Source organism: Taudactylus pleione, unplaced genomic scaffold (assembly GCF_031769625.1).
Source record: "Taudactylus pleione unplaced genomic scaffold, aTauple2 ptg000366l, whole genome shotgun sequence".
Classification (NCBI taxonomy): Eukaryota; Metazoa; Chordata; class Amphibia; order Anura; family Myobatrachidae; genus Taudactylus; species Taudactylus pleione.
Window position 1 is genome coordinate 6,025,881 of NW_028284767.1, and position 26,832 is coordinate 6,052,712.

Here is a 26,832-nt window from a genome sequence, read left to right on the forward strand (position 1 = left end):
TCCGTTCTCCCTTTTTCCTCGAATGGTTCGAAAATTCACGCAAGAAGGCGGCATTCTCCTGTTGATGGCTCCAGCGTGGTCCAGTCATCACTGGTACTCAGACCTTCGGAGTCTCTCCGTAGACACTCCGATGCTGTTGCCTCTACATCCAGACCTGTTGTCACAGGGTCCTTGTCATTACCCGGACCGTCTATTTTTGACAGCGTGGCTGTTGAGACAGCCCTCTTAAGGTCCAGGGGTTTTTCCAGCTCTGTAGTTAACACCATACTAAGAGCTCTGAAGCCTACGTCTGCAATAATTTACCATAGAGTATGGCATACTTTCTTTGAGTTGTGTCGCCCTAGAGGCTATGATCCTCAGGTGTTCTGGATATCCAGAGTGTTGGCTTTCCTACAGGCGGGCTTAGATCACGGTCTTTGCCTTGCTTCTCTGAAGGTGCAGGTTTCTGCCCTGTCCATCTGGTTTCAGCGTAGGATTGCTATTCTTCCTGATGTCCGCACCTTATGCAAGGTGTACTTTGTATTTAGCCTCCCTTTGTTCCACCAGTGGCTCCTTGGGATCTGGCTGTGGTCCTGAGGGCTCTCCAAGGCCGTCGTTTGAACCACTGGGCTGAATGGATTTAAAATGGCTTACAGCTAAGACTGTATTCCTTCTGGCCATTGCTTCGGCCAGAAGGGTCTCAGAATTGGGGGCTCTCATGTCGACCTCCGTTTCTCATTTTTCATAGGGACAGGGCGGTGCTTTGCACTTGCCCTTGTATCCTCCCGAAGGTGGTATCTAGTTTCCACATCAACGAGGGAATCATAGTGCGGGCCTTTAATTTACCAGACCTCTCGATTGGTAAGGCCACCGTTGTATGTGGTGCGGGCTCTAAGGATTTGTGTTGACCGCACCAATTCTTTTAGGAAGCCGGACTCTTTGTTTGTCCTCTATGGCTTCCATAAGAAGGGTTGGCCTGCCACTAAGCAAACTTTGGCAGGATGGATTCGCATGGCAATTTCGGAAGCTTATATTCATGAACGCCTTCCTGTTCCATCCTCTGTTAGGGCTCATTCCACTAGGTCTGTGGGTCCTTCGTGGGCAGCTCGACGTGGTGCCTTGGCTGTTCAGCTGTGCAAGGCTGCCACGTGGTCTTCTGTCCATACTTTTGTGAGGTATTATGCACCTCACACCTTTTGCCTCTCAGGATGCTTCCTTCGGGTGGGGGATTCTCCTTTCAGCACAGGAGCGTCCCCACCCTTAAAGGATACTGCTTTGGGACGTCCCCAAGGTATCTTGTGGATACCCTATGGACCCTGAAGTAGAAAATATGAGCGATGGTAAGAACTTACCCTTGTGCTCTCTCTTTCTACGACATTGATGGTTTTTCCGTCTCCTTCTGGTGAGAATGTTATTCTTGTGTGTTCTAGACTTTCTTCTCCTCCTCCGGCCTATGGCTTGTTAAGGAACTGATTTACCTTGGCTCGGGGGCGGGGTATAGGAGAGGGACCCCAGTGCATCCTGGGAGGCTGAAAAATTAACTCTGAGGTGCCCGATGTCTGCCGCCATCGCCTATACCCCAAGGTATCCTGTGGAACCCTATGGACTTCGTAGAAATTGAGATAAGGGTATGTTCCTACCATATCTCGTATTTTTTAGCCCCTGAAACACAGATTTTTAATCTATTTAAAGTATTTAGAAAATGTATTCCTTAAAGCTTGTGTGTGTGTGTGTGTGTGTGTGTGTGTGTGTGTTGACATTGCCTGTTGTGATCTATATTTGGCTCAGGAACTAAAACACAACCGTCCAGTAGCACTATGAGGAAATGACTGTATTGAGTAAGTGTTCACTTATGTTACTGTTAGAGACCTTTTACCACAATGCTTAGTTTTCAGTGGTGATGAAAATGCTTGGGCAAGACAGTAACCAATGTCTAACATTCATTGTAACAATTATTTATTTAATTTTCTTTTACATTTTTTTTTTTCACTTGTTCTGGGTTAAGTATAGTTTGGTTTAAAAGTCAACATATCAGTCTGTGGTCCTGATTCCGAGGTGTATGCTAATCGCACAGCCGCTGCATCTTTGTGCTAATATGTTAATGCCGCAGGAGGCAACTTTTAGAAGTAAACGCCTCCTCCCGGCTTCTCTGACTTCTTGCTGCGTCCAAAGAGCAATCTCTCAGAATAGGATGTGCAGTGCGGCATCTGCGCAGATCTCTCACCATCGGAGATGTACGTAAACCATTGTTTGTGTACATCTCTGAATTAGGCCCTATTTTATTACTTGTGAAGTACAGTAAGTGATGTACTGCTGCACATAAATAAAAAGCTAGATTCAATCAGAAGACAAATCTGGACAATGAATTATACCCTGTGCAGCACTGCACCTCTTCTAGCCAGTATTTGTTAGATATGTCTGGGATCTCTGCCTAGCAACTTCTAGTCTCCCTCTGTACTCACACTTCCTATGCTCACACTTCATGTCCAGGTTTCTAACGTCAACCTAACACATAAACTATGCCTTCGTTCTTGTGTCATACATACTACATTTCAGCCTGTCTCCAGCACCCCTACATCTCTGCTTGTATCCAGCACCCCTACATCACGGCTTGTCTCCATAGCATCTTGATCTTGAGCGTGATATACTCTGGTTGTGTGTATGATGTGCCCAGCCCCGTATCTGTGCACATGTCATCGACCAGCATGCAAAGTTCTGTAGCAGTGCTGTATATTTGATTATGAGAACCTAAAACATATGTCTCTGCTGCCATACTATTCCCCATAGCACTGCATAACACCGTTCTATCTATGGCTCTCTGGCACAACTGATCTGCTGATGGGAACTGTTTTACAGTTAGGAAATGGTGTTATAAGCTTCTGAGTAAATCCATGGACAGTCCCTCACATGACTGGAAACATGGACAAAAGACTACATTTGCAGATTTTACACAAATCCATCCATCTCTGAATCAGGCCCTCTGTCCTCAAGGCACGCTAACAGTCCAGGTTGTAAGGATATCCATGCTTGACCACAGGTGACTTAATTAGTACCTTAGTCAGTTTGATTTAACCACCTGTGCTCAACCATGGATATCTCCACAACCTGAACGGTTGGGGAGCCTTGAGGACTGCGTTTGGGAACCTCTGTTCTAAAGGGTGGAGAAGTGGGTGTGGTAAGAGATGGTAATTAGATAGACAATGTCTAGGTAGACACCAGATGTTAGACAGACAAAAGGTCGACACACTAAAGGTCGACATGTACAAATGGTCGGCAGGGTCAAAAGGTCGATGTGAAAATGTTCAGTTTATTTTATTTTTTTAGCCCTAATATTCACCCTAACCCTCCCTCCTGGTGCCTAACCCTAACCGTCGGGGTAGGTGTCTCACCCTAACCGTCTCTTCTAGTGCCTAACCCTATCCCTTCCTCCTGGTGCCTAACCCTAACCGTGGGAGTAAGTGCCTAACCCTCCAGTAAGTGCCTAACCCAAAACCTAACCCTAAAAAAATCACAACCATTTTCATGTCGACATTTTGACCCTGTAGGCCATTTGTACCTGTCGACCTTCTTACCTTTTGTCCCTGTTGACCTATTGACTGTCTAACATCTGGTGTTTATCTAATTACTTTTTATCTACAGTCCAGAACCCGGAGTAGTTGCCTGTAGCAACTAATCGGCTTATTCCTATCATTTTATAGATAAATACTACCTCAAACCTAATTGGTTGCTATGTGCAACTTGTCTCCTCTTTAGAAGGTTTGATTAATTTCCCTGGTAGTCTTTCAATTTGTATCTTAAGTTAATGTAGCCACTAATCTTTGTACCAACACCATACTTTTAGTTGTAGATGTGTGTATGAGCTCTGCACTAGAACATATCTGCTAAATGTATCAATCCATTTACTAGTTGTACCGTGTGTTGGTAAATGATAACTTAATGTTGCCTATATAATGCAGCCTCCCCCCAAGCCACTGGCTTGAGTTATGAATATATACTTCCCTATTTACTATGTGCTACTAACACCTGTCGCTATTTTTTTAGAACACATTTTACCAGCTGTCATACTGTTTATAACAAAGAAGCCAATACCTTGAATATGACATGGAAATCTATTTGCTGTATATTGTTCGTCTGCTGCTTTCAAGGACATGCAAACATTATTACTTTCTTCATTTGATTCCATTTTATTAATCGGATTCTGTTTTTTCTAGGCTATGACTCTAATGGAATATTTAATAAAGACTGGCTCAGAGCGGGTAGCACAACAGTGCAAAGAGAACATATATGCTATTCAGACACTGAAAGATTTCCAGTACGTGGATAGAGATGGGAAAGATCAAGGAGTGAATGTCCGAGAGAAGGCAAAACAGTTAGTGTCTCTACTGAAGGATGATGAACGGCTAAAGGAAGAACGAGCACATGCCCTAAAGACTAAGGAGAAGCTAGCACAGACCTCTACATGTACGTATCTGTAAATGTATGCGTCACATCATTTATTTTAGCTCTGTATATGTCATGCATCAGCCATGGATTGGGCTAATTTCCCGATCCCCAGACGCCGGGGTCGGGGCATCTGTCAATCAAACATCTTGAATTTCCCCGATTTCCTGATCACACTCAAAATAAGATCGTGATCAGCAAATCTGGGACTTTTAACATGAAGTGTGTTACCGATTCCCCTACGGATCATCGGATACGGCCGCCATGATGGTGTAAGCCAAATAAACCGACGTTTAGAATCTTGCCTGTTGGGTTATCAGTGTTTTTTATTTAACCCTGGGCAAAATTTGATTTTCACTTATTTCATTGCTCTGATGAACAAGCTCTTAAGGTGTGTACACACGGTGCAATTAAAATGGACGATATGAACGATAACGAGATCGATCATATTGTTATCGTCCATATCATGCATTTTCCGATGCCCAACTACCTGCGATGCGCGGGCACATATGGACAATATCGACCATCTCCCGTGCATGCATGCCAACCTGGTCTATAATGACCAGGTTACTATATGGACAAGCGATCGTTGATCGCTCTAGTCGTTGGTGTGCTGGATGATCAATATCGATCGTTCAGCACACCCAGGAGATCGAACAACGATATCATTATCGTTGTCTATCGTCCCATCTGTACGCATCATTAAACTTTGGTTTATAGATGAGTGTTGACACATGTTTAGAGCAAAACAAAGTTTTCTATTGCAAAGTTTTTTTGTTTTTTTTAAAATACTAGCAACATATTAAAATGGATGATACATGTAGTCACGTAATGCTTCATTTTATCCTAGTGGCTTACTGTCCTTCAGTTATCTTCAAGTCATTAATTTTGGGTAGCCCCCTGCACCGCCAGAAAAGAAGGCGCATCTCCTGCATCCCGCCCACATCCTAGTGACGTGGGCAGGATGGGTAGATTATACAAGGAATTTGTGGGTCCGTACAGGGCTAAAATGACACAAATCGCTTTATTTAACCCGACCCCTCCTCGCAGACCCACGAATCGCAGCATTTTTCCATGGCGGGGGTGGGGCCAGTTGACGTGGAAACCCCACGCTGTCGGTTACATCTCCTCTCTGGGCTTCTCCCGGAGAGGAGTTAATGAAAGTAGGTAAGTATGATAAAAATGGATTACATATCAAAAGTGGTGGAAGAAAAAATGTTGGTTAGCAAAACAAAAGTGCCGCATTGCCCCCATATCTTTTCGCCTCCACACATGATCATGGAGCGGCAGAGAATGTACCGGTTGAGTGTCCCCTTACCTGAAATCTGACATTTTATAGCACTGACTGAGATAGTGACAACTTTGCTTTCTGATAGTTCACTATACACAAACTCTGTTTCTTGCACAAAATTATTAAAAGTATTGTATACAATTACCTTCAGGCTATGTGTGTAAGTTGTATATAAAACCTAAATTAATTTCTTGTTTAGACTTTGGCCCCACCCCCGAGATATCTCATTACATATATATGCAATTATTCCAAGATTCAAAACACTCCTGGTTCCAAGCATTTCTGTTGAGGGATTCACAACCTGTATATGCTTCTATGTGCTAAAATTGCCTTTTAATTATGCAATAATTCCTTCTTACTGATGATGATCAGGTACAGCATTCACACTGAAGTCTCAGTTCCACTTCTCATAATTTAAGAGCTGCAAAAAATTATTTTGTTCAATGCTGGTCTTGTGGCTCCAGCGCAGGAGGTGGAGCTGACATAGGGCTCTGCTTTCGGTCTACTCGCAACTAAGGCAGACAGAGGTCGGAGTCATAGTATGATCTTGGAAACCAACATTGCAGAGAAGTGGGTTAGGATATCCTAATAATTCAGGTTGTACCTGGTCACCTGATGGTCGTTAATGGCAACCGCTATAAGTCTGCATTGGTAAAAGCATACAATAGTGATGTGCTACACGGAGCACTCTTACAAACTGAGAAACTTGGATGGAACAGTGGCTGGCACAGAAGTAGGGCACTTATGGTAATCATAGTGACCAAGCGTTTGCGGTCCTATGTAGAGGGCATGTGAATGTTGTGGAGCAAGTATGTTTTATGTCTGAATGTCAAACTAAACTTCATCTCCAAACAGAAAAAAAGTTCACATGGACCTATCTTGTTTAAATACCCTAAAATAACCTGCAACCTTATAAAATAAATTTTTTTCTTCAAAGTTTTTTTTACAAGTAATCGGCAATGGATAAAAAACAGGGAAAAGGGTCAGGGCATAAAGGGAAATATACAAACATTTTTAATTAGAACTGAAGTTATGCCATCTAAAGTCACAGCAAATATATAAAATGCTTCCTTGTTTATGTAAACTGAATTATAGCCAATCATTCTGGCAGCCTAAAATAATATCCATTCACTAGTTCTATTCTTTAGAAAGAAAACCTGTTTCAATGCTAATATCCAGAAATAGACATCTGTGTTCATCTGTATATGTCTTGACTCTGTACAGAAAGAATTACATAATTATTATCCGTCCCACTCCATTGCAGCCATGAACAATGGAGCAAATATTAGAAAAATAAACCACGTTGGTAGATATACGTAGTGTGGTGACAAATCCTTCCCTTTGGTGTCCAATACCCCTTTTCCACCAAAAATCCGGCTCCAACCCGGGACACTGAGCACGGGTCGGAGCCGGGTTTTACCCTTTTCACCCCAGCGGCTGGACCCGGCTTTTACCCGGTTCCAACCGTTCACACTGAAGACCCGGGTTTTCCGGCGTTACAGTGGAAGCTTGGAGCGCTACTGAAGCCAGCCAATCCCCTTGTTTGAGACATGACCCGGGTCATCGTGACCCAGGTCATGTCATTTACTCTGCACCGTTACCCATGTTCTTCCCTGTTCAACACTGGCTGCGACCAGGGTCAGATTCCCAAGTCACTAGACCCAGGTTATTTTACGTAGACCCTTTTACAATTTTCTGTATACCAGTCCAGCGTTGCCCTGGAAACGTGACAGGTGACATTGTCATCCTGCTAAAAACCATTTGTTTCCACAAACTGCAAGTGCATGGGTCTCCCTACGAAGTGTTCTTTTCGAAACTGCCACATTAGTGGCCATTTGGAACTCGTGTGCAATATTATGCATTTCGCTTGTGCGAGGGTGTCCAATCACTTTTGTCTACATAGTGTATAAGAAATATAAGTGATCACTCCTGTTCCTCTAACACAGTAGTTCTCTTATATCCCCCATACACCTACATGATTTCTGGACGATTACACGATTTTCAAGCAATCATAGGATGGATCTTATGAAAATCGTGTCTTTTTTTTTTTAGTAACTTACGAACCGATGCGTGCTCCCGCTGTTCGTACAATCGTGTCTTCTGATCATATGTGCAGCACATCTTGCCCGTCGTATCCGTATAAGGATCGTGCCGTTTTATTTTGTTCATACGTTCCATCATGTGGCATTTCAAGTCATTTAAATGACTGTTTCCCTGATGAGCCCCTGATGAGCCTGTGATACAAAGGATCGATCTTACCACTGATCCTGTGCTAGAAAAACAACAAACATGCTGCAGGGACTGCCAGGGAGCTCCGGGAGAATCGTAGGGAAAACGTATCATTCATCTGATCTTATGCTGGTCGTTTAGGTGTATGGGCCCTATTACTCTGTCCTCAGGCCCCACACAGTTCATGTTTTGCAGGTCACCCAGCAGGTGTTCATTACTCACGGACACATTTTAAAAGATCCATAGGTGTAGATAATTATTTCACTTGTGATTCTGTGAGGAGACCTGGAAAACATGCACTGTTTGGTGTCCTGAGGACAGAGTTTGAGAACCTGTGCTGTAACACAATGGGGTGCAGGCTAAAATCATCCTAGTAGAGCAAGCATCAGGAGGGATTTGAATGGTGATCGGTTTGTGACGCCTCAAACAATTAGTTTCCACATAGAATTAGTGCAATCTACACAACCTATAGAGGTGAGAGACTTTCTTAATAGATCTTCAAGTTCTACACATTCCTATTGTACCTCAACATCGTCGGTTCCAGTTCATGTCTCCCATTTATACTGTCCACCTTTCCAAAAAGATTCACATAAGTACTGGCCGTTCTTTTGTCTGCATTCAGGAACTAAATGAATCATGTTATGGCCTTAACTGGATGACCTGATAGCCAGAAGGTCAGAGAACACAGCTAATGCTGGGTACACACTATACAGATATATCTGCAGATGATGGTCGTTCATACCCACCAAACAGCCATCATCTGCTTCTGCCCGCGAGTCCCGATGGCTGGAGAGCATGACCTGCCCCCCTCCCCGCGGCTGCCGCTATGTGTGTACGCAGCCCGCCCGTACACACTTGCTGATAGACAGATATGTCTGCAGACATATCTGTCTATCGGCTTTGCAGAACAGCCAAGGCGATATGGGGTCTATTTATCAAGCAGTGAAAAGTGTGGAGAAGTTGCCCATAGCAGCTTTGAAGTAGCATTTATCAAGTACAGTCTATAAAATAATAGGTAGAAGCTGATTTGATTTCTATGGGCAACTTCTCCACTAGTTCACTTCTCCACACTTTTAACTGCTTGATAAATAGACCCCTATGTCTGTGAACTACGTTGTTCAGACATATCATGGGTATACACTGGCCGACGGGCAATTGATCGGCCAATATATATCTGTCAGTGTGTACCCAGCTTAAGAGCAGAACAGTCCCACTAATGAACTTCTTCCTAGGGGAATATGACTAGAAAATCATTGTAAAGAAACTTCATCTAGTGCCTTAACTACAATTCTTGGTACGGCAAACAAGCAGACCGTGGGGCTTGCGACTTCCTGCCACTGAGGGAACTTCTTCCTCTATGTTTAAAGTGGCAATCATTTTTAAAGGCAAAACCAGTTTGTATTTTCCTTTTAAAATGATTACCGCTTTAAAATACGGGAAGACCCGCAAAAGTTCCAGCAGCGGCTGGAAGTGGCAAACTATTACAAAAGCTCCAGTTTCTCTTTCAGAAGAGAGAATAAATTAAACATTTAGCTTGTTGGTTTCAGCAGAAGTTACCAATAAGAAAGTGCCTCCATCTCTTAGCACGGTTGTCATCCATAATAGGTATTCTTCCTTGATATAAATACTGAATACCTAGAATACTCTATGGCAGCCATGCACTTCCTGCTCATGTTGCCTGTCAGTAAAACTACTTGTGATATTTCCTCGATACCAAAGGAAAGGAGTCACACCTATACACATTCCAGGAGTCTTTTTATTTATGGTCTGTGCTCAGCTGACTAAGGTGTAACCCATTCTTTCATGGCTGCCATTGAGTATTCAAGGAAATGAAATGATCAGGTAATAGCTTATTTATCATCCTAAGGGGCCTATTCATAATCATCAATTTTTACAAAAGCAGGTGTAAATGTACATTTTCACCTGTAATTGTAAAAATTAAGTTATCGGGCCATTCATCAAGAAGGTAAAGCAGGAGATATCACAGATATCTTCTACTTACCTTCCTTTTGCGGAATGGCCCACTATCCCCATACACTAGTATGGGGACAGAATTCAGCTTGACTGCAGGAGCATTCGCCATATTCAGATGGCGAATGATCCTGCTCCAGGCTCAAAACCCGCGCCTTCCCTATGGGAAGGAGGTCCGGTTTGTGAAGGGAGGTTTCGGATCCCTCCGCTTCTTCCGCCGGACGTCAGGGCTCTTGTGCGCATGCACGACCTGTAGGTCGCGCATGCGCAGTTCCGTCACTGCTCCGGAAGGAGCAGTAAAAAGATTCACTGCTCCAAAAAGGAGCAGTGAAGCCGCTCCCTCATCAGCTGTCACCGCGCCGGAGCAATGATGAATTGCTCCAGAAGCCGCGGCAAGTTAGAATGTTAATTATCAGGGTCTGTTCGGACTCCCATAATTAACATCATGAATAGGCACCTTTAAAAACATATTGTCACTGTTACTTTTGTTATGGTTCTGCTTAGGAAGTGTGAACATTTTTTAAGTGCATGAATATTTTACACACACAAGAAATTTCTCCTCCATCCCAAAAGTGTTCATATTTGCTGATGATAACACTAAAGTGTAGGTTATTACAGATGGAGATGTTGCCAAAAATTAGATTCTACTTAAAATGTATCTAGCACCTTCTAGAAGATAATGGCTAGAATCTGATTGGTTGCTATGGGCACTTATGTGGAAAAAGTGTTTGTGGATAGAATGTGTAATAAGTGGTACTCATATTAAATCAACCCTTTTTTGAGGAGAACATCGTAATCGTACAGTCGTTCCTCATCCCCCTGTAGTGCCTACACCGAACGATATGTCGTTCAGTGTAGGCACCCTCCCTCATCCCTGAACATGGCCATTCTGTCGTTATCAGCAGATTGACCCGCATGTTCAGGCGATGATTGATGTCGAGAGCGCACATTGCTGGTCGTTTCCGAAATTAAACTGCTGATTTATGCACAATTAATGAGCGATTGAACGATTACGATGTGGTAATCGTTCAATCGCTCATTTTTATCTGCAAGTGGATACACGGCTTTAAATTATCAAAACTTGCACATAGACTGTATAATGAAAATGTAACATGACATTTTTAATTTTGTAACATTTTTGAGCGTGGAAAGCAATTTGATTACAATGTTGCAGAAATGTCCTCCTGTGTTACTAATAAACCACAATTATCATATCACTCACTGTATCAATCAGTCGTTTAATGTAAGCATACACAGGTGGCTATACAAATCAATTATATTCCCCTCATTCATGTGTTAAAAACATGATGGCAGGAAAAGCTATGCATTAGTGATGTCAACCAACAATTAGATTTGTTTTATAAGAACATTTTGAATTTGAAAATTTGAGTTCTCCAAAGATTCTCGCCCAGGGTGCTAGTAGTCCTGGGGCCGGCCCTGCATGACACATTTGTGTGTATTGAATAGCGTACACCAAGAGGTTCCCAAATGCGGCCCTCAAGGCACCCTAGCAGTTCAGGTGTTAAGCTGCATACACACACGATTGAGTTAATGAACGATTTTAGTAAACTATTTTCTACCTTGAAAAAATGAACTAAAATCGTTTACTAAAATTGTTCATTTACTATGTTCATTTAAATGTAATGAACGATTTGTATGAACTACAAACGATTTTTGCATATTAACTTAATGAAATTCGTTGAGTTGACAAGTCTGACTGAACTACAAACGTGAACGTGCATGTACAATAATCGTTCATTGTTTGACTCAGAAAGTGAACAATTTTTTCAAACCATTATCGTTAAACGATATCCTTTAACGATAATCGTTCAAAAAATCGTTGTGTGTGTATGCACCTTATGTGATATGCATGGTTGAGCACAGGTGGTTAAATCAAATTGACTGTACTAATTAAGTCACCTGTGGTCAAGCATGGATATCCTTAAAATCTGGACTGTTTGGGTTTGGGAAGACTGAGTTTGGGAACCTCTGGCCTACACTGATTGTATTTGAGTAAAATTCAAAACAGTCGAGCCATATAAATAAATTCTTCAACCTACATAACATGAGAGGCTAGTATAATCCACTCCTTAAAATGAACAAAGGAAACATTGCTCCGCATTTATTCTAAAACAACAGATCCACTAGCTCCAGATATTTATTATTTATTTTTTTCATTTAATTCATTATTAAAATACATTTGTAACTTTGTTCAATAAATAAGCCCTGCACAATGTTCTGACACACACACACAGTGTGGTAAAATACATAATACACTTATTAACTGATATGTTGAAAACTGTACTGAGAGAGGTTAATTTTTGTGGGGGCGGGGAGCGCCAAAGGAAATTTCCGCCCTGGGCTCCACTTGAGCTAGAATCGGCCCTGATTACATCATTGCGATGGTTCATTTGCAGTCTTGTGGGTTGCAATTTTTTTTGTTCTCCTTTTGCTGCCCATCCACTAAATCAATCAGGTGACTTTGACAGGCGATTGCACGATAACAACGTTATCGTGCAATCGCTTACAAATCGTCCTCAAATCGGGCACTTTATTGTCGAAAACGACCAGCGATGCGTGCGTCCACTGGTCGTTTCCGACATCAATCATCGGACAAACATGCTGGTCAACCTGATAACGTCAGGTTCAGCATGTTGCCAGATGATTGAATGAGCCTGCACAGAACGACTGCTCGTTCAATGTAGGCTCATCAGACATCAAAACGACAGCACGATTACCATGTCTTAATCGTGTTGTAGTTTCTATGGTCTGCTAGTGGATGGACAGCATTAAGGTGCCTATCCACTAGACGATTAAAACGAGCGATGGAACGATAACGATATTGACATTGTTTGATCGTTTGAAAATTGTTTGCAGATTTTTATTAAAAAAAGTGGTCTTTTAGACATCTATCATCATGCAAACATGCTGGTCAACCTGATAACGTCAGGTTCAGCATGTTTGCAGATGATTGTGCCTACACTGAACGGCTGCTCGGTCAGTGTAGGCACATCATAGACTGACAAACGACTGCACGATTAAAATGTTGTAATCGTGCAGTCTTTTCCCTGTCTTCTAGTGGATAGGCACCTTAAGGTGTTAAATTGACAACTGTTACTACCACTCCAGGTTTTTTTTTTTTACATTTGTGTGGATCAGTACAACAAAACTTATGAATGAGTGAACTTGATGAACTAAAGTTTTTTTTTTTGTTGTTGTTTTTTTCACATCCTTACTAACTAAGCAACTATTTTGCCTCACCCTGCGAACAGACCTTTAACCTCCTTTATCTAATCTCAGATTGTTTTGTTACTTTTGAAAACCTATAAACTATCAATGTTTTCTGGCGTTGGTCCTGGACACTTTATTTTCTTTGTGTCATTATCACTACTTAGCACTGCCATTACCAATGTATTATATTTGTGTACAGATCTTTAAATCGCTTTTTTTGTGTTTTTATTTTGTATACCGATGTGTTCTTGCAGCATTTTATTCAAAACCTCCAGAGTGTTTCTCTAATACTCTCTACCACATTTCTGCCAATGTTGTGTTGTATTTATAAATGTAAAAGGAAAAACTATAGCAAACAAAATATAACTTTTAATGATGCTCTTTGTTCCTCTACATAAAGGCATAAAGCAGAAGGGACTTTTTAGAGCTCATACAAATGCCCTTAATAAACCACCTATTGTGTGTCTATGATACAGAACAGATTTGTCTGTGGGCCTGATTCTGCAGTGGACGGAGTTGCAAAGCTGCACGCAAGGAGCTTTGCATATCTGTCCTGTGGTAATGCAGCAGGCAGTGTCGTGCCTTCTGCATGCATTAATGTTCCGAGCTGCGTCAATGGAAGCGTCATCGGAACATCTGCATGTCTGCCGGCTGGCTGAGGGAACATGGGATCAGGCAGGCTGGCCATCACAGATGAGGGAAAGAAGCCAGGAAATCTCAGTCAGCCGACGGAGATCCTGGCCTCTTGCCGCACCCCCACCATCAATCACTGACTGTACGCAGAACGGCAGCAGACTATCACGCAGGATCCATTCTGCACATGATCAGAACGGATCCTGCGCATGCTTAGATTTCCGGTTATCGGTAGTCTACGTTCAGCAGTGCACTGCTGAATGAGGGCCTGAGTCTCAAGCTATGGCACTTAGGGCCTGAATAAAAGGTGGACGCAATGCTGATCTTTACACAGATCGAGTAATTGTTTGCCGTTGCGCATGTGTGTAAGATGCACTGCGTACTTGCAGCGATTGTTTTGTGACTACGGGTGCACAGAGGATTCATTCGCAAAGTGAGTGACAGGTAGTTAGCATTTGGGGGAGGTAATGGGGGTGGCTAGGCAAATGCAGGTGTGTCTTGCCGTTTAAACGCCGTTCAATGAGCATGCATAAATTAGCCATTCCGATCTGCGCAGCGTAAGACCTCTCTGCGTGTCTGGATAGACTCTGTATTTGAGCCAGGTCAGACCTGCTACAAGGGCTGCATGGTTGTTTGGTGTGCATGGATGTAACCGATGTTTACGCTGGTGTGTGACGTCTGACTGATATGAGAAGGCAGCAATGGGCGTCCCTATGCTTTGGATCTATTAGCATATTTTCACAGCTGCGGTTCGTGTGAAATTGCAGCTATTGCATTAGCATACATATCTGAATCAGTCCCCTAGTCCTGCAACTGTTCTAACCTGGTCTTATTTGGACCTTGTAACTTTCCTGTATACTTTGTCCTGCATGTTGGTATGTCACTGCGAAATAGGCAGAAAACCAGTTGGAGGTGAAAAAAACATTGACCGCCTCTACAGTGTGTGCATCTGCCATAGTGAAACTGGCCATTCACCCTTGCAGCATGCAGACCATACATTTGGATCCATCTTGTGGCAATTGATTCTCTTATCGGCCATAACCGGTAGATGTAATGGTGGCTATATCGAACAGCCAACTATCCTCACTGGCAAATTTTACCATCTCCAGTCCATCCAGACCTTTATTGGTCCATTCCTTCACAAATTCAGTGAGACAACCAAGAACTCAGAATACCAGATGTATTTTAGTGGAGGACAACATTTTAGTGCACCCCACTACTATGAGAGCTGCAGCTCAAGGTTAAAGCTTTGGGGGAAAGGGGGGTAGATGCCGTGAACTGCAATCTGAAGAGCACAATTTGGATCATGGGCCGACCTGAGGTGGCAGAAAAGGTGATTTTCACTGAACAACTCATTGCTTCTTTTTTTAAAGATTACCTTTCCACCAGTTCTGTAATGACGTGATCTCATGGAGTTCCAAGTAGCTCTTGGCATCCAGGAATTTATTCCCAGATCCTATAAAACGCCAACTTCTAACTACAGAGACTGCAGAACTGCAGCTTATATCTGTACTCTCTTCACTGCGGAGGTTCAGCAAAAACAATTCTCAATGATTTTTACTGCTAAGCTGTGAGGGTACACGTTGGATTTATCAGTTCATTTCATTCATCTATACCCAGGAAATTGTGTAAAGCTTTTGCAGTATTTGTATCTTTTTATTACTTAATTAAATGCTTGTCATGAATGTATGAGGATTTTATATTAAATGTTGCTCTGTTTATAATTTTTTTTTTTTTAAGCAGATTCCGCCTATTGCATACTACATAAGATGCATAGAAGTTTAGTATAGTTAAAATACCCTGAATAGGTCATTCTTCTTCTTATCCCACCTATTCAGCCTATGTAATAGAAGTATATTAGAACATAAGGTGCCTGATTCAGTTGTGGCTGCAGCTGCGTCTGTCTGTGACTTCATGCAAATGCTACTATAAAGCCCTTCCCTGGTGTACATCCATGCATGTGAATGTGTAAGGACTGAGATGCCTACTGTAAGCACCTGTAGTACGATGTAATACTGCCTGGTGTGTCCTGCACCATGGAAACTTGCACCAGCCCTATGGTAGGTTCAGATTTTCAATCAGAGTACAGCCTCCAATGTGAACGATGAAGCATCCGTGTACACGCCCATAAGACAGACCACTTTTAACTGTCTTCTTTGCTACCGCCCAAGAAAGCCCGGCACTTTTCCAAGACATCTCTGATGTGTGTCTCAATCGCAACTGCGCCTTTGTGCATGCACAAGTAAGTACAACCTAACTCAAGACATGACTGGTAGTGTACTATGATATCGGCAGACTGCACTTTGACATACAGGTATAAGTAGCTATGTGCCATTTATTTACCCATATAATATTGGCAAGAGTCAACCTTGCTCCTACCGGTAAACTCAATGTAGCCTTTCTGATCTATGGAAATTTTAATTCAGGTCAAAAAGTCATTGTGGAGATTGTCCCCTCTACAGGGTTAATGTACCTGGGCATATCTTATGATTTGCCACACTGGCATGTTACTATGGATTTTGGTTCCTCTTCGTAATGGGAGGCCTGTAAAGCCGCATGGATCCTTATTATGTCCAATGTTGCTGGGTCTGGTAGAGTTCTTCAAGCAGTGTTTGAGGCAGATAAGTTGGCTGTACCAGAAGAAGACAAATTTGTTTTTACCAAATCACAGATGGTGGCAACTGGTAACATTCACTCCCTACCTCAATTTTGGTGTCCTGTGCATTATTACCGTGGACACATTCCAGTCAAAGCATATTTGCACAGGGAGATACTATATGGTAAGTAGCTAAATTAAAATTGCTGGAGAGCAAGCAGATCAGTCTGGCTTATACCCCGGATATTCCTCAGACACATTTGCCATGATTTCAGCCTTTTATCAGTAGTTGTCTACTTACATACAGTGCATCCGGAAAGTATTCGCAAGGCTTCACTTTTTCCACATTTTGTTATGTTACAGCCTTATTCCAAAATGGAATAAATTCATTTTCGTCCTCTACATGATTTTTGCAAATTTAATAAAAAAAACAAACTAAGAAATCACATGTACATAAGTATTCACAACCTTTGCTCAATACTTTGTTGATGCACGTTTGGCAGCAATTACAGCCTCAAGTCTTTTTGAATATGATGCCACAAGCTTGGCACACCTATCTTTGGGCAGTTTCGCCCATTCCTCTTTGCAGCACCTCTCAAGCTCCATCAGGTTGGATTGGAAGTGTAGGGATGGTATTGGCCTAGTGATGAGCGGTGCCTGGTTTCCTCCAAACATAACGCCTGGCATTCACGCCAAAGAGTACAATCTTTGTGTCTCATGGTCCGAGAGTCCCTCAGGTGCATTTTGGCAAAGTCCAGCGGGCTGCCATGTAATTTTTACTAAGGAGTGGCTTCCGTCTGGCCACTTTACCAAACAGGCCTGATTGGTGGATTGCTGCAGAGATGGTTGTCCTTCTGGAAGGTTCTCCTCTCTCCACAGAGGAATGCTGTAGCTCTGAAAGAGTGACCATCGGGTTCTTGGTCACCTCCCTGACTAGGGCCCTTCTCCCCTGATCGCTCAGTTTAGACGGCCGGCCAACTCTAGGAAGAGTCTGGTGGTCCGAACTTCTTACATTTACGGATGATGGAGGCCACTGTGCCCATTGGGACCTTCAAAGCAGCAAATCTTTTTCTGTACCCTTCCCCAGATTTGTGCCTCGAGACCATCCTGTCTCGGAGGTCTGCAGACAATTCCTTGGACTTCATGCTTGGTTTGTGCTCTGACATGCACTGTCATGTGTGGGACCTTATATAGACAGGTGTATGCCTTTCAAAATCATGTCCAATCAACTGAATTTACCACAGGTGGACTCCAATTAAGCTATAGGAACATCTCAAGGATGATCAGTGGAAACAGGATGCACCTGAGATCAATTTTGAGCTTCATGGCAAAGGCTCTGAATACTTATGTACATGTGATTTCTTAGTTTGTTTTTTTTAATTACATTTGCAAAAATCTCAAACTTTTTATACGTTATCATTATGGGGTATTGTGTGTAGAATTTTGAGGACAAAAATTAATTTATTCCATTTTGGAATAAGGCTGTAACATAACAATGTGGAAAAAGTGAAGCGTTGTGAATACTTTCCGGATGTACTGTATGTAAGTAGACAACAACTACTGATAAAAGGCTGAAATCATGATAAAATGTGTCTGAGGAATATCTGGGGTATAAGCCAGACTGATCTGCTTGCTCTCCAGAATAAGGCTGTAACATAACAAAATGTGGAAAAAGTGAAGCATTGTGAATACTTTTCAGATGCACTGTATGCCACTAAGCTAAACTGGACCAGTCTCTTATTGCATGGTATTCCCCAGTCAATGGAGGAGAGGATAGCTGCAGATCTAACTTGAGGAAGTAGTGGACTCCATTCAGCAGTAGCAGATCGCACTCCTGTAGGCTTACTGACTGCAGAATGTGGAGATTTCTGCCCTGCAGTAGTGTCACGTGTGTGTGGTGTGTGTGTGTGTGTGTGTACGGGTTCATCAACTTGCATTAGTTTGAGGATTTGCAGCACTAAATGACATTTACCAGGTTTCAAGAACACTCTTGATTATTCCTGCTATTAACACCCATGTGTAAAAAAGGCTTAATTTAATTTGTCATATTGCAGCAAGGGTTTTTATTTTTTTTTATTTTAAATCTATTGCATGAATTTTACCATAGAACAAACCAAGGGGGAGATGTATCAACTTCTACCTATCATTTTATAGATGGTTGGGTCAGGGAATGCTGGCGCTCAGGATCCCGGTGATCACAATTCTGACGCCAGCATCCCGACAGGGTTAGCATACAGACACCTGTCGGTAGGTATCCTAACCCTAATCCTCCCCCTAGTGCCTAACGCTAACCCTCCCCCTAACCCCACTACTTGCCTTCGGGATGCTGGCACCGGGATTCTGACAGGTGTTGGGATCCCAGCACGGGTTGGATTAAACTTTTTTGCCTTTTTACTTAATTATGAATTGTATCTCGAAGCTCTTCCATCTCTACTCACCAACTGTAACAACCTATTTTACAACTGTGTCTGTAATTGACTGCAACCACAGGTATCAGACTTACTGGTGTGGGTGGTTGCTCATGGCTAAAATGGTATTCAGTTTGCTTAAGCACTTGCCTGGCATGGTTGCATTGTTTGCTACCACGCCAGGATATGCACTTACTGACATGGTTAGCAAACAACGTGACCAATCAAGCTCGCAGTGGGCGACTGCCGGAAGGTAATCTTCCTGCAGCCGCCAATGGCCCCTCTGCATCCTTGCCCTCTCTCCCAGTGTCTGCCGTGCTGTCAATCACTGCTGATCTGGCAGCATGGCACGACCCCCCCACCCGGTGTCTGCAGAGAGGAGCAGCCGTCGGGTAATGTAAATTATTACCCCCCAGTGTGTACCTTGTGGCTGCTCCCAGAGGAGCAGGCACTGGGTAAATCAAAGTTACATTGGTCACAATATTCTGATCATTGATCTGATCTGATCAAAATCAATATTACTGGTTAAAAAAAATAATATATAATTTTAATTTTTTTTTTCATAAAAAACCTGACAATTTCTAAGCAGTTTTTGGAAAAAAATTGTCACATAAGTGGTTAAAGGGGTCTCTTTTGGACAACCCTATTATTAATATAACCCTTATTATACAATGTTTTTTTTCTTTACAGCATCTTCTGCATCGTCAACAGTGAATCCAGCAACAGAAGCGGAGCAGGCCTGGCCTCAAAGCAGCGGAGAGGAAGAACTACAGCTCCAGCTAGCTCTGGCCATGAGCAAGGAAGAAGCGGAGCAGGTAAGAGCAAAGGTAAATCCAAAAGGGGGGATCCTGGGTTAAAAAAAATAAATAAAATGTATTATAAATCTTGTAATTCCATCCAATTGGAAACCATAATGTGTCAAAGAAAGTGGCGCTTGTTTGTTTAAATGTTTTTGTAAATTTTATTGTTCTAATCCATTTTGGTCACCAACAGTTACATTTATTTTTTTGTCTCAATTAGGAACCAATTTTCTATAAAGAATTCATTCACAATTCAGAATGGAAACATTGCTCAGAAGTGCAAAGCTTAACAAACACCTTATCAACTTATCTGACCCTTGACCTATTTTGTCTAAAGCTGGGTACACACTAGGTCGACTGGTCAGCCGAACCGACCTATCTGACGATTAAATGTGTATACACACTTGGCAATCATCTGCCCGATGTGCCGGGCTTGAGAGCTCAACTGGGCGGTCCCCGCAGCATATGTACGGGCAATTGGGTCGTCCGTACACACCAGCAGATGAGTCTTTCAGCTATATCGCCCAACTTATGTGCTGCACAGCAGATCGGATATGTCTGTGAACGACGTCATTCACAGACCTATCTCTGTTATGCACACCCAGCAATGCGTTATAGATATTCAATGGAATGTGCAATATATCTACCAGTGTGTACCCAGCTTTACTTGCACAAGACTGATAAAAGATCATTAATGAATGGTTTTTTGCACACTTGAGGAATGTGTGGATAACCATCGATGACTGGTTAATAATAAGGTTTATAGAAATTAATATTTAATAATGCAATATAACACAATGGTAATATAGTGTTAATTCTTACGTAGGTTATTTTATTGCATTGTACAGTGAAATGCACCCTGATTTTGAGACGTTTGTTCCATTCACAACAATGTTTTTCTTACCCAGAATATATATTTAAAAGCTATGCAGCTTGCTTCAGGTAAATAGCAGGACTTACACTCCTGTACATGTGGTGTGTCTTATAGAGCATTGATAGAGAAAAGCAGTTCACGCTCCAGAATGAATGCGCAACCAATGTCACTTAAGTGTACCTACCTTATATACAACGACCAGATGGTGAACTGGGAATGAGAGTAGGTCGTGGAAAGCAGTACAAGTGCAGAGTAGGGTGACTTTAATGTAAAGTTGTGTTATTAGGGTGCGTTTGAAGCAGTGGAGACTGGTAGAAAGCAAGACTTGGCAAGGCAGTGAGTTCTTGAGTACAGCAGGGCTTGGAGGGGGTGATCCGAGTAGATGTAAGGTGGAGGATAGGGTGGTAGGGAGTTTGGACAGAGCGGAGGTTAGAGATGTAGGATGGAGAGGAGTGATTAAGGGCTGTATATGTGGGGGTGAAAAGTTTAAACTTGATTTTGAGGGGGATGCTATAGAGTAGACCAGTGTTGGCTAACCTTGACACTCCAGCTGTTATGGAACTACATAACCCAGCATGCACTGCTACAGTTTTGCTATTAGGGCATGCTAAAACTGTGGCAGGGCATGCTGGGATATATAGTTCCACAACAGCTGGAGTGTCAACACTGCTATAGACCATGAAGCCAGGTGCTGAGGGGGAAAGCCCTTTCTGTGCAGTAAGAGGAAAATCTGGTTTGAGCAGCAGTGCTAAGGACAGTTTTTAAGTGGTGACATATTGAATGTAAGGAGGCTAGGGAGGAGGAGGTTACAATAAGACCAGCCTAGTGATAAGTATTAGAGTTTTGTGGCATCAGAGGTAAGAGCGGGTCATGCTAGAGATGTAGGAGTCAAAGTGGCAAGATTAAGAGGGTGTCTGTATGTGGGTGGGAAGGAGTCAATGAAACCCAGGACTTGGGGGATAGAGGAGAGGGTGATGTCTTCAGCAGAGTGAGAGTGGGGACGAGATCCTGGAGAAGGGGGTGATGGGAACAGTTGAGGTTTGGTCTTTTTAAGTTTCAAAACGCTCAGGGATATCCAGGAAGAGATGTCAGAAAATCAGTATAAGAGAGAATATGGAGAGAGACGTTCAGGGAGGAGAGGTACATTTAATTTCTCATTAGCGTAAAAAGATGGTATTATAGACAGGAGCAGATTATGAGATTTCTAAGAGAGGAATTGTAGGGGGAGAAGGCTGAGAATAGACCCTTTGGGACATATGTAGTGGAGGAGGATGGAGGGGAGGTAGAAACAGAAAATGAGTGGTAGTAATTCTACCATGAGAGGACATTGTCACCGAGAATGATGGACTGGATTGTTTGAAGGACTGGGGGCAGTCACCTGTATCAAAGGCAGCAGATAAATCAAGGAGGATGAAGAGCGGTAGAGAGAAGTGACTTTTGAGTTTGGCAGAAGAGGGGAAATGGTGAGAGCTTGGTGATATCAAGCACAACAAGTGTGCAAGCATTGACACCATGAGCTCCAAACACAGAGATATTATAATTTTATCTTAAGTTTGATGCTTTAATTACCCTTTGAGTGTACCAACATTGTTTTGTTTGTACAGGAACTGTTAAGTTATCAAGCATTACCTTGATTAAATCTGTATTTCTTCTGTGTAAAGGTTTTCTGCTGATGATTACCATACAGTAGCTCCAGTTGAAGGTCAGAGTCTCAAGAGTTGTCCACAAAAAGAACCAATGTCATTTTATACTAGGCTTCATTATAGCCCTACAGAACACATCTAGCTGGAAGTTATCTGTAGAGATTATGCCCCATGAAAATGATCATGGTCTTCCTGTTTTGGACCAGATAAAGGAACCTCCTCCCACACACATCTCCACCCAATATCATGAACTTTTTGTCCTTCTCCCCTTACCTCCCATTGCCAGCATGTGCCATTGTTGCTGAGATTTTTTTTTTTCTTTCTTGATTTATATTTAACAGGTTTTATTCTTGGTTCTTATTAGTTGGTTTTTATGGCCAGAGTATCTACAGCTTCAGCACTTTAGTTTTTGCAGTGCCTTCTGAATGTAACACACATTTGTGTGGTTCAAAGGCATGCAATATTGTAGTTATGCAAAATACAACATCTTAATTGTCTGGCTTTATATTTATTATGCTGATGAACCAGATTGAAATAATGCCAAGGCTATGACGCTATTTTAGAGCAACCATTCACAAGTGTTTACCAATTTTAAGGTCGGTCTGTTTCTCACATGTTCTAATGAACTTGCGCGAAAATCTGCATTTCATGCAATGCAAGTTGGAATGCTGATATTGGCTATTTACATTGCAGACCTAAATCTGTTGCCCCTTTGTTTATTTTGCAATCCTAGATCCATATTAAGAACTGAAGCTGTGGTATTTATGGCTGTATATGGTCTTTTATCTCTTTTATCTGTTTTCATCTGCCTTCCTACCGTCCATGTTTTGAATTTTTTTTTTTTTGTCCCCACCATGCTGGTGTCTTGTGCTTTTATTTTGTTTTTCTTTCCCAGCCCCCTCCTGCTGTGTCCGAAGAGGAATTGCAGCTTCAGCTTGCACTTAGCTTGAGCAAAGAGGAACACGACAAGGTAGAGCTGATGAGTTTTGTACCAGAACAAAACTATAATTATAATAGTAATTATAACAATCAGTCCCTTGACAGCAGTCCTTTTGTCTTGCTGCTTTTTCTGCTGCTTTTTTATGAGGGAGAGGATGAAGGTGGGGTGCTAATTAACCTCCACTAACCGCCTTTTTGCTTCATTACGCTGACCACTTGCTTAGATTGAGAGTTGGAGAACAGATCATGATTTCCTTTCCCCAGTAAGACCAATCTTTTACTGGTTTACTAGACGTTTCTTCATGAATAAACCATATTATTTCAAACTATATATTACCTTCCTATATACTTTCCCACCTTTTTTTAAATGATCAGTCGCCTTTTTGGAAAACCTGACATTGGGCCTTATTTAGAGTTGGACGCAAAGTAAAATGCGGCAGAACTAGCAAAAAAAAAATCCCTATTTTGTGAACTATTCAGAGATGGTGGAAAACTGAGTGTGATCAATTCTGCATGGTTAGCTAATCTGCCTCTCTCCCACAACCAGTAAAAGGAGCAGATGTACATGGAATACAATAGTAGGTGTGGTTTACTGTGGGCATAAAAGATGCAAAAAAATACAGTACACTAATTATATACACTGTAGTAGATGGCCAGAGACTTCAGGTAATAACCAAATAGCTTGGAGCCTGTTACATGCAAATCGAACGAAGGAAATATTAAATTTTTACATTTTATTTTTTTTTATTGCACACTAATAAATGGGTAGCTTTCCCCTTCCCAAATTGATGTAGTAAACGTAAATTTTTTTTTAACGAGTTTCAATATACTGTAATCTTGCTTTTATGCTATTTTTTTAATAACACAATGACAATATACAGTTCCACAAGCATGACGTGTCATCCAGTGCATCAGAAGCAGATATTAAAGTCAAATGTCATAGGAATCAGGAACTTGGAAACAAAAGTAGCATCACGGGAACTGAGAGCTCCTAAAACTAAATGCACGTAAACTGTGATATGGAGTTCAGAGAGTTGGAAATCGTGCTAAGTGAGAAGAGTGGTAATAGCTGATAAAACAGGAAAGCTGAAGACCCCCATTCGACTAATATCTAGTAGGTGTCTCCTAAGTAGGTCTAGTTATCTGCCCAGACAAATTTGCATCGAGCCAGTAAAGGCAGGAAATGCAGTTGGAACAAGTTGGTTATCTTTGGTCATGGTGACTTCCAAGTAACAGATGTTGGAGTCCAGCTACAATATTCCCCAGTGTAGAGCTATTCAGAGTCACTGATTTCTAAAAGTTCATCTTAAAATTCGACAAGTAGCCAGATCTCGCAAATTTTGCGAGGAGTAAAGTCACTGGATTGGCAATGATGGCGAGGATGTCATCTGTAAATAAAGAGAGGAAATGCTGATTTTATTATTTGACCCATAAACTGATTGCTCTTGCAAGGGCCTCCATGCATAGGACATGCAAGGGGCCATAGGGAACACCCCTGCCTCGTACCATTACGGATGAATAAGGGGTTCAAAAGGGCACCATTTATTAGAATCTTGTTTGAGGGATATATTTTGTGCAAAAATTGCGGCTCTAATCCCAGCTCTCAAGCACACCTGTCATGAAACACCAGTCTGCTCCGTAAAATGCCTTCTCTGTGTCTGTAGGCGAGGCCCTCATTGGGCCGCGATCCATAGCATGTAGTATCAAGTGAATCACCTCTGTGTTACCGTTTGCTTCTCTGCTTAAAACAAGGCTTGAGTATGCCTTGATATGATTAGAGCCCGGGTGGCTTCCCGATACTTTAACAGTAGGGGAGGCCAGGAGCGCTGCGTCCAATTCCTCTCTTTTAAATGGCTTTTTGAGAACATCGCACATCTCTTCAGATATATACATGGGAACTGGACTTTTATAAGTAATCCCTAGTTTCACTTCTAAAAATAGTTTCATCAGTGGGTCGGTCATTTTTTTCAAATTATAAAGTTTTGAATAGTAATTGTGGAAGGCCTCTGCAATTTTGTCAAAGGTGGAGACGCTCTTCCAATCTTATATGGAGTGTAAGTAAGTTTGGGCTCGTTGGGCCTGAAGTGCCCTTGCAAGCATTCTCCCAGGTTTGTCACCCCAGAGGTATACTTTGTCTACACTTAGATGAGGCCAATTTTGTCTTTTAACTAAGGAGTCTGTTGGGCCGCCTTAGCTGAGGAAAGGTCCAGGTAGGTATCACCAGAGAGAGAGTGAGTTTTGTGAGATTTCTCAAGGAGCCTAACTTTATCTAAGAGCTTGATTATGTAATCTTTGTTTTAAATCGCATCCGTAGCAGTTTTATTTGGGTGCATCTTAGATGCATTTGTCCAATCAGGAGAAGCCTGCGACCATCCTTTTCACTGGTTGACAACTTGCCGCTAGACATGTACCTCCACAGAGCTTTATTCCCTGGCAGGTGTGTGCTCAATATCGTTAACAACATAGAGCACACATACTGAACGATATTATGAACGATATCGTTCAGTACCGGGCTCCCTCCCTCATCCCCAAACATGCAAAAAACCTGACAATATTGTCAGGTTGGCCTGCTTGTTAGGGCGATGAACGACAAAGACCAACGACCTGCGTGACTGCGCGTCGTTATCGTTCATCGTTTTTTCGTAAAAACTGGACGATAGTTAGCAATATCGTTAACGTTCAAAATATCGTCTAGTGTGTACGCACCTTAAGAAAAAAAATTTGAGCCAAAAAAGCTGCAATTTGCTTTATGTCCAACTCTGAATAGGGTCCATGTTCTTTTCAGGGAAGAAATTTTTTATTTGGTTAATACTTTTCAACTACCAAGAATAGATGTACATTAAGTAATAATTGTACTGAATTAAAACCATATAGTTGAAGAGAAAAAAAAAAATAATTATATATATATCTTTTTTTTATATTTTCAAATTGGTTGTTCTACTACATCAATAAAATGTTACATTTCTCAGTTTTTATGCACATTTTAACTACGATGTTTTTTTTATTTTGCAGTATTAGACTTTTAGCATACTTCACAAGTAACATTGAATAGCATTACCCTTACCTTACAATGATATGAACTTTTTATTCTCCAGCCCCCAAAATAGCTCTGCTTTGTCTTGTTGTTGTGTTTTTTTTCTCTAAATTGCACTTTTGTGATACAGATATATATTTGTTTTATTTTTTACCCCCTACTCCATCCAAATTACTTAACAATTCTAACATTTTTCATCTTGCACACTTCTAGGTAATATATGTATTTATATTTTGGCTTCAGCTGGCCACATGAACGTTCTAATGATGGAATGGAGTACAAGGTTATGTTTGGGATCTTATTTCAGCACTTATGTTGTCATTGGGTATTTAATATTAAGCATATTCTGTGTCATGTTTCTTCTTTTTTCAGTGTAATGGTGAATTCAAAACATGGTCACTTTGTTGATTTTAATGATTTATTGACATGATCTTAAAACTGTATTTTTTAAATCTTGATTTCTTGATTCTGGAAAATGGCAGTGAAAGGTAAGTATATAAAAGTGTAAATCACAACACATTACCAATGCTTACGAATTTACAGGTAAGAAAACTTTGATTCATAGAAGGAAATCCTATTTTGATGCTTATTTCAACAGGAGTTCCACTTCAGTGTAATTTATCGCAATACATTTTAGGTCCAATTGTTTTGCTTAGAAAATACTTTTTTATAAATGAGCTTAGGTTACTTAAAGGGGTTCATGAAGTTTTCCTTCTCCTTATGAGGAATCTTCATATATATATGTGTTCTATAATGTGCATGTT

At 41.6% G+C, this 26,832-nt stretch overlaps 1 protein-coding gene across 6 annotated transcripts in view; it reads left to right on the forward strand.

The window, feature by feature from the left end:
- The window catches only part of LOC148508445 (epsin-1-like), a 130,457-nt gene that overhangs the window by 45,518 nt on the left and 58,107 nt on the right, over positions 1 to 26,832 (forward strand). For 3 of the 6 annotated variants that reach the window (XM_088444553.1, XM_088444552.1, XM_088444556.1), the window contains 3 exons: positions 4,191 to 4,440; positions 19,469 to 19,605; positions 22,991 to 23,065. In XM_088444553.1, the coding sequence (XP_088300679.1) occupies positions 4,191 to 4,440; positions 19,469 to 19,605; positions 22,991 to 23,065 (462 nt within the window). The remainder of the gene's footprint in view (positions 1 to 4,190; positions 4,441 to 19,468; positions 19,606 to 22,990; positions 23,066 to 26,832) is intronic. The other 3 variants (XM_088444555.1, XM_088444557.1, XM_088444554.1) reach the window with 2 other exon arrangements.